Source organism: Pseudophryne corroboree, chromosome 8 (genome assembly GCF_028390025.1).
Source record: "Pseudophryne corroboree isolate aPseCor3 chromosome 8, aPseCor3.hap2, whole genome shotgun sequence".
Classification (NCBI taxonomy): Eukaryota; Metazoa; Chordata; class Amphibia; order Anura; family Myobatrachidae; genus Pseudophryne; species Pseudophryne corroboree.
Window position 1 is genome coordinate 256,331,200 of NC_086451.1, and position 14,766 is coordinate 256,345,965.

Sequence of the window (14,766 nt, forward strand, 5' to 3'; positions counted from 1 at the left end):
AGAATCAGCTTAATAGCTTCCGATAGGTCAGGAACATCAACCTGGGTTGTAGATTCCTCATCAGAAGCGACTGTATCAGTGTCTGACGGATCACTATATTCCCCATCCTCATCAGACGAATTATCTGAAATATTAGTGGATTGTAAGCAAGAAGCGGCTTAGATAACCCCTTGACCCCAGAGGGGCGTGGGGTAGACTTTTGCCTAATCAAAGAATGATTTAATTGTTGTATCTGGGTAGACAGAGTGTCCGCCCAGGGCGGATTAACTACAGGGACAATATGTGGCTGCAATGCAATCAGAATACTTGAGAACGCTGCCCAAGGTGGTTCCTGATTGGCCACAGGTGCTGCAGGCTGACTGGGAGATGTATGGCACCCAGTACCTGAACCATCAGCTAAAACTTCCCCCTCAGGTAAATCTGTGGTGCAAGCACTGCATGATGAATTCCCGCCCTGTGTGGCAGACATTATAGGGAATGTAGCCTTAGAGCATAACAGTACAATATAGCCAGACAAACACAACACCTGCAAATAACCCCCTGATTTATGTGACAGTAAATACAGGACACAAGCAGAGGATTAAAGCGGTATGAGGTGACTGAAATACACAGTAAAAAACACAAAACAGTATATACTGTGTAGCAAAATATATATATATACACACACACACACACACACACACATATACATATATACATACACACACACACGAGACCTTGACGCACGTAGCCCCACAGGGTACAGAATATATATATATATATATATATCTTTCAAAAAGGCTGCGGCACTCGGGGTCTTAAGCAAAGTCAAGTGTATTTAAATAGTCAAATACATTCCATCGACGTTTCGGGGACTCAAACCCCTTTGTCCAGATGTGTACAAGTGTGTATATATAAAACAATGCACAGTAGATACTGGATGTATATCTCAGAATACCTGTACTAAATATTCATGTAGAAGTACAATTGTTCTTAACTAACACTGTCTAAAATGACACGTAGAATACTTAAGTGACTGTAGATTCTCAGCGCTGATGAGACAGGCGGATTTACAGAGGAGACACTACACCTTGCAGTCTCTGTCAGGGAGTGAGGGAGAGTGAAGTGCAGCTTCAGGGCGGGAACACCAGCAGTAGATGGCGGCCGGAGCTGGGGGAGGGGCTACAGGTCAGTGCCTTATCCCCTATGCTGGTCCTCAACATCGGGTACTGTGGAGCCTATGTAAAACGGATTCTGTAAAATTGGATCTGTGCTCCCTGCCCTGGTGGATATAGTGGGGTCCCTGGGTAGTACAGTGTCCATGCCAGCAGCGCGGTTCGTCACCTGGGACCACGAACGGACCGCGATTTACCGGCGGGTCCCACCTGGGGGACTCTCTTACTTCTTTCCTGATATGTAGCTACGCGATCCTAGAGAGCGGCAGCGTTGGTGTGCCTGTGAGCCGGTGCGCCTCAGCTGCAAGTACCTGGGAACCCGTCACTGGGTGTATGCAGCGCTGCTGGGGAGGTGATGGAACCGCAGCACAGCATGTCAGACTGACATAGGAAGTGCTGCGGCCCTTGAAGTCTTGTAAAAAGCTCTTTTCAGGGCTGCCTAGCGCAGCCCCCCGTTAGGTGGCCTGCTATGCAGGCACCAACTTACAAACTGAGCTCCAGTGTCCGGAGGCGGGATTATAGAGGAGGCAGTGCAATGAATCCTGGGTATAGTCAAAGCTTTAGCCTGTTGGTGCCTCTGGATCAAGATCCAACTCTATACCCCGATGTATTCCCTGTGGAACACAGTGTACCCCGCTGCAGAAAACCATATTATAATAGCTCCTTGTAAATTGATGGGCTGATTCCCTGTGATTATTGGTTCTTCCTAAAAATGTCTGCCTTCCCAGAGTGTAGACCAGAGGTTCTCAAACTCGGTCCTCGGGGGCACACACAGTGCATGTTTTGCAGGTAACCCAGCAGGTGCACAGGTGTATTAATTACTCACTGACACATTTTAAAAGGTCCACAGGTGGAGCTAATTATTTCACTTGCGATTCTGTGAGGAGACCTGCAAAACATGCACTGTATGTGCCCCCGAGGACCGAGTTTGAGAACCTCTGGTATAGACAGTGGTGTGCTTTAGGAAAAATACATTCCAGATTTATTCTTAGATTATGGAAGGTTGTTTGCTGCACTTCCCAAAGTCAAGTAGGTAAGACTTGGTGCATCAAGTGTCTGTGAACTATATTGTGAATACAGTGTACATAAATATAACCTACACATAAGCATCATCTTTAGAATATTGTGCAGTCTATGGTATTTCCAAGGTTCAAAGGTCATTGCTCCAAACTAACCTGCAATAGGAGGTCCAGCAGTCATTGGAATAGACATGAGTCCCAGGACATAGCCAATAGCTTGGGATGCTTGCATTGGACCCACCAGCTCAAAGGCAATTGGGCTCATCATACTGATAAGAAAGCCATCACACAAGCCAAGGAACAGGCATACCACAATGACACTTTCAAACACTTGGCACAATGGCAGCATCATGCTCACAATTCCCAGCAGTAGGAAGGAGGCCACCTGAAAGATAAAACATCAAATGTGGTCAGGCCCAAGACTCATATATTACAGAGATACTGAAATCGTAACAATAGGGTCAAACCATTAAAAATAAATCTCAGTGAAAATTAGTGCAGGATGAGAAGTAGAAAATTAAGCTGTTAAATTACTGTTATGATTCTGTTCAGAATGCACCTGGGGTCAGCTGACTAACTATTCAGTATGCACCTGTTGTCAGCTGATCCATCCGTGTCTTCCTGTGTTTTCTGTTCCGTATGGGCCCTACACACTGGCAGATAAAACAGAATGATATGAACGTTATCGTTCATAAATGAACGAGAACTCGTTCACATCGTTCTGTGTGGAGGCACCAGCGATGAACGATGCGCGTTCAGAGCCGCTCGTTCAACGCGCTCCTTCATTGCTGGTGCCCTGTCGCTTGTGCATGCAGGCCAATATGGACGATCTCGTCCATATTTGCCTGCACTGCTATGGAGCCGGGTCGCCCGTATCCGCCATCGGGCAGCTCGGCGGTGGATCGGTATGTGTGTAGGGCCCATTAGGCTCTGTGTACATGCAGCTCAGCAGGTGCACAGGGTTTGTAACTAGAGTTAACACTCCCAGCCTGGCCTTGTTCATTGGTTAGTGTGGCTGTTATAAACCAGCTAGCTGAGTTCTCCCTCACCGTTGATATTATACTATTTTCCTGCCAGAACTATTTACGTTGCCTGGTGTCTTAGTCCAAGCTCCTGTTCTTGCTGAGAATCCTGATCTGCCAGTACTTGTTATCCAGCAACTCCTGTTCTTGTCAGTTTGTGTTTCCAGGACTACCTTAGCTACAGTAAGTATTATGGACTTACACTGTGCCCTGTGGATTCTCTAAGAATTCATTACTTGTGTTTACATACTACTGTGGACTTCCTCTATGCCTGTATGCATTTCTTATTTATTGTGCAAGTTCTGCAATCTAAGTACTATGGAGTATTACTCTGGCTTCTTGTTCAACTATTTCATTACTCTGCTGCAAGTCTCATTCTGGATAACCATTTACTCTCTGCTCATGTTGTACTTTGGATTGTTACTGTGATTCCTCTGCCATACATTATTATACCACTGCTTCATTAAAGTACTTTGTATTCCCTCACATCTGTGGACATTCATTACCTGCAACAGTGATTGTGATACATTCTGGTCCAGAATACAAGCCTTGGCTCATAGCTGTGTAACTACTCATCTGCTGTCAGTGTTAAAGTATGGTGCTGCACATTCCTGCCTTAAAGGCAGAGTCTATAGTCTGCTAAATTTTAAATTCTGATACACCTCGCTCAAGTTACTACAGTATTCCACAGTCAAGTCTGGTTAACCATTTCTGTGCCACTCTGCATCTGCCTGCACCTCCAGTGGTAAACCTCTTCTCGTAGTTCACCTGCCAAACATTAGAGGCAGGTGAATTGTAACAATTACTGCAAGTAAGATGGCAACGAATACAGGTGGCAGGTTGTATGAGTGCCCTACTACACAAGATGAGGTTTGCAGCTAACAAGCCTCAGTGGCCAAACACAACACAGAGTCCAAGACTGCCTGGCAGGACAGGGTGTTAGCTGTTGGAATTATGAGCAGTGAAAAAGTGTGAGATTAAACACTAATCCTAATGACTCTTTACTTTAGTGCAGATGTTTCCCTCATTCATCCCTCAGGAAAACAACTGCAACATTCCTGAGACAAAGAAAAGAGTTAAGAACAAACCACTGATAAGCAGCCGTTGTTCATCGGACAGAATTGAACCGAAACCAAGGTAAATACAATATATTATTGCTAAGATGGACAGCACAGGACATGTGCATGATTTAAATGGGGGTTACAATTTACAAACAAAAATCCTATAAATTATTTCATAATAACTAATTACTATAAGGCGATAACTAGAATTACTGTGCTACCATGGTATGACTGCACTCTCCGATCAGCTGGTATTCATACTTCACACAAAACTGTTCGCCTTCATGCGTCAAACTATACACAGCACTGATTTATTACCCTGTGTGTTTATTTTCCCAACATGAAATATATTTTTAATGAATATTCAGTTATTTCTGGGGAATTGAAAACCAATCAAATACTCTGCTGTCTATACCCACATGTCATGATTTAAAGGCCTTGTTATATAGGGCCTGGGCTCTAGACCCATTACACGTCAGCGGAATAACATTTCCTGTAACCTGTACAGATTCTTATAAAACCTCAGGCTTTGGCTGGCCAAGAAACTTGCTAAACGTAGCACTTCATTTCCAAAATCCAGCAGGGACCTTCTATATGTTGTAACGCTGGATAAAGAAATGAATGTTACCCTATAAATTACAATGCAACAGCTGCACAACATAAAAGTTAATATTCACAATCTGCCTGGGTTAACAACAAATGGAGACAAAAAATCCTAACCAATCCAAGGCTATTTATCAATGTTCCTTGGCTACAAGGCAATGCTGGTAGAAAGTGCATTGGAAACACAGTGTTTTCACAGATAAGTCTCTGAAAAGTTCACATTGATGAACATGTCATCAAAGCAATTTTCAGTGGTTGTAAATGTACTGTAGGTAAAACAGTATAAACTGCTCTAAAACATAAACTTGTTAATTTCCCTGATTTTATACACAAGGTACCAAAAATAGTTATATTTATAAATAAATTCTGTGTGTGTATGCGTCCAAACACTGTTCTTTAATACAATTATTTCTCAGCGATTATTGCTAATCAGTAATAAAGTTAATTTGCTGTCTTTCTATTGGGAATATTCAATTGATGGTGGGAAATTTAAAAATACCACGTCACGTGGCGTGTGCTTTTACCCACAGCTGCAGGATTTTCCTATTCAATTAGAAGAGAGAAAATGAGACTTGTTCATGCACCCCCAGAGCAAGTCTGTTTTTTCCTAAAATCGTTAACTTTACGAAAAATCAGTGAGACTTACTCTAGGGGAAAAAAATCAGTGGGCCTCCCCCCGACGGCACCCCCCTGAGGACTAATTAAGCAACTAGAAATTTCCAATTAGCTTAATTAGGCAATAACTACTCACTGTCCGAAGCCCAGCGCTGGGATCTGGACACCCTTCTCCCCCCCTCCCCGTCCCTGTTCAAACCAGGATTAGTGTGTACCGAGGGTGTGTGTCAAAAAAATAGGGGCATGGTTTCATTGGGAAGGGGCGTGGCCACAGAATAACACCAATTTCCATTACACCACACAGTATTACCCCTTATACACATTACACCAGATAGAGCCCCTTATACAACACAGGAAAAACAAAAGCAGAGTGGGGAAGAAAAAAAAACCTGATTCATGCCCTTTACATTATTTGTCATTTTTCTTCCATATGGTATTGCCCATAACGCGTAATGCCGATTCCACATTATGCCACACACCATAACGCCCATTACATGTTATGCCACACACCATAACACCAATTAAATGTTATGCCTCACACCGTAATGCCGATTACATATTATGCCACACACCATAATGCCCATTACACATTATGCCACACACTGTAATACCTATTACAACTTATGCCACGCACTGTAATACCAATTACACATTATGCCACACACTGTAATGCCCATTACACATTATGCCATACACCATAATGCCCATTACACATTATGCCACACATTGTAATGACCATTACATTATGCCACACACCGTAATTTATTTATTACCAGTTATTTATATAGCGCACACATATTCCGCAGCGCTTTACAGAGAATAATTGTCCATTCACATCAGTCCCTTCCCCACTGGAGCTTACAATCTATATTCCCTACCACATGTACACACACACACACACACACACACACACACACACACACACACACACACACACACACACACACACAAGGATTAATTTTGTTAGGAGCCAATTAACCTACCAGTATATTTTTGGATTGTGGGAGGAAACCGGAGTACCCGGAGGAAACCCACGCAAGTACGGGGAGAATATACAAACTCCAATGCCTATTACAACTTATGCCACACACCGTAATGCTCATTACATGTTATGCCACACACTGTAACACACATTACAACTTATACAACACACCATAATGCCCATTACATATTATGCTACACACCATAATTCCCATTAAATTACCTGCTTGTTGCCAGGGGCTCATGCTTATTGTCAGGGGTTTCATACTATGGGTTCTATGCTTGTATCCAGGGGTCTCCTGCTTGTTGTCACAGGGTTTCCTACTTATTGCCACAGGGTATCCTGCTCGTTGCCATGGGGTTTGCATGGGAGAAGATGCATTTCTACATCTTCTCCCGCCGCCACATGCACACCCCCTGCAGCAGACGCAGTGGGCTGCATGGTCGCCCGCTGACGCTGACACCATTGAGAAAGACAGTCAGCTGCTAGAGGTCCCACTTAACCTCTAGCGTCTGGAGAGCAGGGAGACAAACGCTAGAGGTCAAGTGGGACCTATAGCGTCGGACGGTCTCCCACAATGGTGTCTGCTGCAGTGGTTGCCCACGCAGCCTGCTGCATCCAGGGTGCGGGCATCGGGCACCTGCGGGGTGTCTGCGGCCCTGCCCTTCGGGTGCATGCCATGATTGCCCGCACATAAAATCACTACTGAGTGCGTGTATGTGACCCCCACCCCGTGCATTTTCAGACCCCCGAGGCTGCATCTGGGAGAACTACATCTCCCAGCAGCCCCAGAGACTCCCAGTATGAAGATAGAGGGGAGACACCGGGAGCCATGGAGACAACTAGAGAGGCGAGTATCAGAGCTGAAAACACTGCAACCATTTTTTGACACTGGATACAGCGGGTATTGCGAGCACGCATACCCTTGGTAATCCAAAATTGGGCGCAAGGTACGCAAAGTTTTTCACCTCACTGTTTTCTTTTCCACAAACAGGTGCAGCCTGTGTAAGTTATTGTACAATAATGGGCGCACAACGTTTATTTTTAGATGGCAGTGTGACTGTGTGAAGACTTCATTTCATTTTGGTGCCTCTAAATTGCTGAATGTCACCCTTTCAGGGGCAGATAAACTTACCTGCCACACCTCCTACCTGACAGAAATAAATATATCTCTATTTATGTAGATATCTCTATCTAACTACTATCTGGGGGTGGGGTGCTGCAGGGGACGAAGGGATAACTGAGGGGAAAGAGGTGAGGAATATTTGAAGTGGGAGATAAGAAGGGCGCAGGGCTGGTCCCAGAGGAGGGGCCAGCCCATAGTAACTGGCCATATGCTGCAGGTGCTGGATCTGGGTGCGTGGACAGAGAAGGGTTGAGAGGACACAGTAACCGACACTGGAGTAGTATACACCACTTTGGAAGTTGAGTAATTACAGACTAATTAAGCTAATTGAAAAACTTCCAATTGTTTGGAGGGTGAAGGGGGTGCCGCCAGGGAGCCAGGGCATGTACCGGTGATTTTTCTAAAATTAACAAGTTCAGGAAAAAATCTACTTGATCTGGAGGTGCGAAAAACAAAAGATGCAACAATTTCAATAGAAATCACTGCATCTCCTTTACAGTCACTTAACTGAATAGTAAAACCTCATAGGTATGGGAAAACCCTGCGCCACGGGTGTTTTTTTTTAAATTTCCCGCCAGCAATTGAATGCCTCCATATTATAATGTACATATCTTCAGGCAGCAGCGATCAAACAACAAGCAATCCCTCAAGCTTTTTAACCAGCATACCACAATAGAGAAACAGCTGTGAAAAATACAGTACCAAAATTCTATCACTTTTAGGTATGATTTAGAAACTTGCAATTCCAAATCGTCAAAGCTTCAGAAGACCTTCACTCATGACCATGTATCTACATTAGGAGAATGACGTAGAAGCCCAGCACCACCCCCTGAAGTGCCCAAGACATATTTCTCACCGTACACCAGCATACATCCCAACTGACCCGATTCCAGTGGGACAGTCACACTATTCAGACACTGTCCCGCTGTCCCACCCGTGGGTCACAGTTGGGGGAGCCTTTGATCACCTGCTGCTCTGCAAAGCAGCGAGTGATCTCTAAATACATACTGTGCGCATGGCATGTACTCAGTGATGGGAGGTGAGCCGGGGGCTGCCTAGCTGCTTGGGGAGTGCTGGGCATGACCCCGAAATGAAGAAAAACTGGTTGACGCCGCAAGGCCATGCCCACTCAGCAGAAGCCACGCCCCTCCCATCAGAGGCCACCCCCCCTTCTCAGGTAACAAGTGGCTTAACCGCGCGAGGGTCCCGATTTTAAACATTGAAAAGTTGGAAGGTATGCATCAGACCCTATATAAGTCTACTGTTCTAGTGTTCCCATTAGGCTGCGCCGTGCCTCATTTTAAAATGGCAAAATGTGCCCGGCACTTATGGCGGCGCCCTTTTCTGAGCCCACCCACGGGCCGCAGTGTCCCCTGGGTGGGAAAAGTTATGGTGTAGCGCTCACTGCCAGTGAATAGGTGCAGTGTGCACGCGCCACAGGGAAGTGAGAGCTTGGGGGCAGTCCCGCATGTCCATAAGTGCTGGGCATACGCCCAAAAGTGATGAACATGTGTCATATCATGAGACCATGCTCCACCCAGAGTGGCCATGGACTGTTTTCGGGAGCATATACGACAATGACACGCACAGAAGTACTCCCTTGCCAGCTGGCGCCCTGACCGCAATTCACCCTAGCATTAACACTATTGTTTTATATTATTTCATCTGTGTTTAGTTTAATGTATATTTATTTTCCTTTTTCTATTCTTATGTTTTCACATTTATACATATTTTATATGCTCATTCAGGGGCGTAGCCAGAGCTTTGGGGGCCCCATAGCAACATTTTGAAAGGGCCCCTGTCCCAATGCTTCTAGAGAGACACCTCTCCACAGGTGTTAATTGTATGCCCATAGTAATGTCCTAGTTCATATTGTGAACCATAGTAGTGCCTTAGTTAATGTTATTCCTCATAGTAGTGCCCAAGTTAATTTTATGCCCCACAGTAGCGCCCTAGTTTATTTTATGAGCCATCTTAGTGCCCTAATTCACATTATGCCATATTGTAGTGCTGCCAGTACACATGCCACACAGTACCCACATTTCACATTATGACATACAGTGACAGTTCATATCTTGCCACAATATTGTGCTCTCCAGTTCATTTTAAGCCACATTACAAAGAGGGTCCAGGGGCAAAAAGTAGAAATTTTTAAGCCCCACGGAAAACATTTGTGCCACTATGTACCTCCAATGGTGGAAAATGTTTAGGGTACATGTAACTTTGACAGGGAAGATGGGCCCCTCTCAGCTCTGGGCCCCATAGCAGCTGCACTGCCCGCAACTATGGTAGCTACACCCTTGTGCTCATTCAGTTTGCACATTTCAAACGCATTGAGATCACTGTCAACAGTGTCTAATAGCCATGTGCTACACTTCTAAATTTTTCAGATTCCAACTAGGATTTAGGGCCCCATTTAACAAAGTCATAATACCAGCAACATGTTTTGTTTAGTATTTTGACTGGTATTCATCATTAATTATCTCTCTGGCAAGTACAGAGAGCTCCAGCAACATCCCCCTCCCTGACGGCATCTTCCTCACTGTTGCTGGTAGCCTAATGTTGTCAGTGATGGGCTGCAGAGTCATGCACATGCACAAAGGATTAATCCGCGCGTGCGCAAGACTCTTTCACCTGGCACGTCCTGGAAGACTTCTCTGTGTTGCCACTAACGGCAATGGAGGCCCTATTGCTCTTGCATCTATTGATGGCATAAGCGATACAGTGACCAACAGCAGTAATCTTAGTTTACTGCTGTTTGTTGAATATGGAGAGGAGGACATAACTCTTCTGTGCGTGCTAAAGGGATTATGTCGCATTTTTAAATAGGGCCCTAATACTCTGTATTGGTGTTATCGGTGGTGAGATTATAATCTGAAACTTGCTTCTAATTTTGCAACAGGAATGTGCCCCCATCCCATTAGTCTATCTACTGCTGTCACAGATCACATACTTTACATGATGCCAGCTTTACATGCTCAGAGACAGCATAGGATGCACGCGAAGAAATCTGCTCATCCTCCACATCCAAAGGTGCAACTGTCCAGTGTGTTCTGAGAGGTGTGGTTTCATATAATTTGCAGGGGGGGGGGGGGGCATTAGTGACATGCTGGACTTCTGTGGGACATGATGAATCCTTGCCTAGGGCACCTAGTATCCTTGCACCATCCCTGCAGGAGCAGATGTGCCTACCAATAAATGACTGTAATCTGTTCATGTGGAATATATCTGGCTGTATGCTTAGAGGATGCTGAAGCTACTTTATTTCTTTATTTCTACTAAATTAAAAGCTCTCACTCCAACACCTCTGCATGCATGCGGAAAGCGTGGTTTACAGACTGTTTTTAGAGAGATCAGCGTTTGCCTGCTAATTTGACTCCATGTTGTGAGATTATGCGATATCTACATAAAAGCATAAGAGAAGTCTATTGGAGTCCCCCACGTACCACACCCGCTCCCCCCCGTGTCACTCCGGCCCACAGTGTGTCACTACAGCTTTATTCGTGAGCTGCGTGGTGCCAACTAATATTGTTAAATAAAAGCACTCACCACTACTGTACATACTGTTGCTGGCAGCAGAGAAGGTTGCAGGCAGGCCCACTGGGGCCCCAGGGTCCTAGGTGGCCGCTTACACTGCCTTGTTGGTAATCTGGTTCTACCATGAAGCGTTAGCTTTTCTAATAATTAATTTGTATTTTGTTGTCACAGATTTTTAAATGCTGTTGAACTCATTTAGGGCGGGATGTACTAAAATGCGGTAAATACCCCATTTTCAGGGTTTTAACCACATTTCCATATGTACTAAGCCCTGGGCTTGCTGCAGAGTGTAGCGACAACTTTTGCTGGCATTATCCTATGATGCCTATGGGCTTCTTTCCGCATCCTTCCTGAGAGGTAACCGATCGGATCCCTCCCAGCATCACCAGCAGCTGCCCATATCACTGGACTTCCGGGTTATAAACAGTGACCGCTAGTGATCGCATAGGACAGCTCTGATCGGGAGATCTGTCCTTTGAGGTACTAATCACATATGTTAGTACAGTACATATGCTTTTAGTAAGAATGCAATATGTGCCAGGATGTATCGCCATTGGTTAGTACATCCTGCCCTTAGTATGTTGCACATTTATTTCTATGATTTACTGTATGTTGTTATTTCATTTCCATGAGATACAACATTGCAGCTACACTGGCTGTCACTGCAGCACATTTCTACATAATTGTGGCATGGTTCTATTGGTCCTGAAGAAATGCATGGACATGATATAACAATGACAATCTAAATTCTGCATCACTTTAAAAATCTGTGAATACAAACAGCATCCTTAAACCACTAATGTCCTTCCCCACCGAGTTATTTCATGCTTGCTATCTGTGTGCACCTATCTGACTATAATGTATACATACTACATATTCTGTGCTTGTTCCAGGGTAAAAATAGCCACCAAAAACACAAAATGAAAACAGGCAGAAAACTTGTAGAACAACAAATCCGACTGACATCTGCATTGTCAGGATGACTCATTATCCTGATTTGCACCAGATCCCAACAAAAAGTGGTTGCTATGGTTTCGCTTTTGTTAAATAAGCATTAAGCTACTGCCTGTGTTTGCACTAGTGTACTAACAGTAACAGAGGCTTTTTATAACACATCACTCACTAGCATAATTGTAGAAAGAAAAATAAAAGAATATAAGAAAAGAGCAACATAGGAGAAAGAAAAGGAGAAATATAATACTGGGTTGATGTTACCTAAAGGATAAAAAAGGGGCAGACTATACGGCCATGAGGTTCTTATCTGCCGTCAAATTCTATGTTTCTATGTAATAATGTTCTTTTAATGTAAAAACAATAAGCATTCATTCCAGAACTGCTCTAAAACAAAGTGTATACATATTGGAGAGGAGTATGTATATCATATCTAGATACAGCACTAATTATTCAAATGTAATTAATCTGCTCTCTATATAAAAATGTACAGGAAGACGTGGAGATTTAAATACACCAGGCAAGTGGTCCAAACGGTTTCTATACTACAAATCCACTTTACATGGACAGTAGAACAATGATGTTATAAAAAAAAAAAAAAAACACGTTTATACAAATGTAGCTTGCTACTACAGTTTATCGTCAGGGTTTAAGATTTATACAGCTCTATTACATGTAAGCAAGTGTATGTTTTATAGTACAGCTAAAAATAATCTTTAGCCTTTCACATAGTCTGACATTAGAAATTGCAGCATCTCCAGTACCTGCAGGTAAACCTTCTTCAGACCAGGAATACAGTCCCCGATTTTGCCAGATGCAAGGCGACCAATGCCAGATGTTGCTCCAATACAAACTAAGAGTATCCACTCCCCCGAGTTATCTTTAAATCTTTGTTCTACAAACTTTATCTGGGAAATAGAAAATAAGTGAATACAAGATGAGTATGCAAATGTATTCGTAAATGTATTGTAAATAAATCACGATGTGTGACATTCCAAGCATGTTTATGACAAATAAGTATATAAGGGGTGGGGAACCTTTGGCCCGCCAGCTGTTGCTGAACTACACATACCAGCATGCCCTGCTTCAGTTTTGCTATTTGGTCATGTTGAAACTGTTGCAGGGCATGCTGGGATGTGAAGTTCAACAACAGCTGGAGAGCCACAGGTTCCCCACCCCTGATGTATATCATGTCACCTTGTCAGAAAAATTTGAACAACAGCTACAAGTTAAAACATGCAAACTCAATGTATATATAAGATTTCACCACTTACATATATTTAATAAATTGTATTTAAACTCATGTAATTAATATCTGTATAAATAGTGTATTATGATGCACCCACTTCAGTATTAAATTAGCATGGGTAATAGGTGTGATTTTCCTTCTACTTCAACATTGTTCCAAGTCACCTCTGAGTTTCATGACTTAGCCCTACAGCCTTATGCCTTTACGTGGTCACAGAATACCTTAGTGACTTATATATGCTAATGAACACAGGCAGTTTTAGGGGGAAATATTGGCAGTCATCGGTACATATGCTAGGTTTATTTATTCAAAGTAGCGCCATACCTGGACATTCCAGGATCCTGGGCTGGCCAGGCTGCTTCCTTGGGCTCTCTGTGGTACTAAAGCAAACCCCACCCCCACCTCCTGTTCCCACCAGTACTCTATTATAATATGCCCTGCCACCCTCACTCCCACTGGCTCCTCATCTAATCGGCATAACCTCCACAGTACCAGCACCTCTATAATCCCTTTTCACCACAACAGCAGAACTGAACTTGCTGTATGCAGAAAGGAACCACATGCCCATCTTTAGGGGCTGCTACAGCTGGGGCAAGGAACAGGCAGCCATGCCATCCCATTGGCTCTGCCTCTTGGGCAACACTATTTGTCGCATCACTCTAGGTATAGCCATGACATAGAACTATGTTGTGATCATTAGTAATAGTCACTTACCAGATGTATGTAAGGAACAAAATATCCCAGAACAGTGGTGGCTATACCGCATGCCCAGATTCTATACGTCTTTCTACGGAACACTTGCATGTTGAAATATTTCCGGGTATGTGCCATACACTGCTGTGCTTTACTTCTTCCTGCCACCTTCTCCTTCTCTTTATTAAAATCAATTGGTGGGGGTAAAAGAGGCTTAAAGGTGAGAGAGAGGAATATCTGAATGAACATGAAAGCACTGAGCACTTGAAATGTGTGTGCCAACCCAATAGCTTTTCCCATCGTCTTCAGCAAGAAAGGAAGGCACATTGTGAACACGCAACTGCCACCAGCCACAATGCCATTCGCAAGTCCTAGACGCTTCTTAAAGTAGTGCCCGAGAATAACCAGGGAGGGCTGGAACGCAAAAGAACTGCCACATCCAAAGAGTATCCCATAAGTGAAATATCGGACACCGAGGGACCTGTTGGAGGGAAAAAAGAAAGAAAGAAAATAAATCAAAATATTAATTTGGCTACTCTATTTCGGGAATAAAATGCTTTCAGAACTAAACCTGTTGCTGTAATACAACATTTTACTTCAGCTAATCTCTGACTATGATGTATTCATCATCCTGGAATAGTGCTTTTAGTCATAATGGTTCTGCTAAAGGTTGATCATCCCTGATGCTACCCACACATTTACTTTACTACGTCAATTTAGTGTCACAAACCGGTCACTCACTGCTGGGGGTCCT

The 14,766-nt window shown here is 43.8% G+C and overlaps 1 protein-coding gene across 1 annotated transcript in view; it reads right to left on the reverse strand.

Annotated features, from left to right (window-relative positions):
• SLC16A2 (solute carrier family 16 member 2) overlaps positions 1 to 14,766 on the reverse strand; it is a 323,490-nt gene that overhangs the window by 8,036 nt on the left and 300,688 nt on the right. Inside the window, exons 3-5 of the mRNA XM_063937186.1 lie at positions 14,034 to 14,493; positions 12,835 to 12,978; positions 2,330 to 2,558 (exon numbers count right to left, since the gene is read on the reverse strand). Of these exons, the coding sequence (XP_063793256.1) occupies positions 2,330 to 2,558; positions 12,835 to 12,978; positions 14,034 to 14,493 (833 nt within the window). The remainder of the gene's footprint in view (positions 1 to 2,329; positions 2,559 to 12,834; positions 12,979 to 14,033; positions 14,494 to 14,766) is intronic.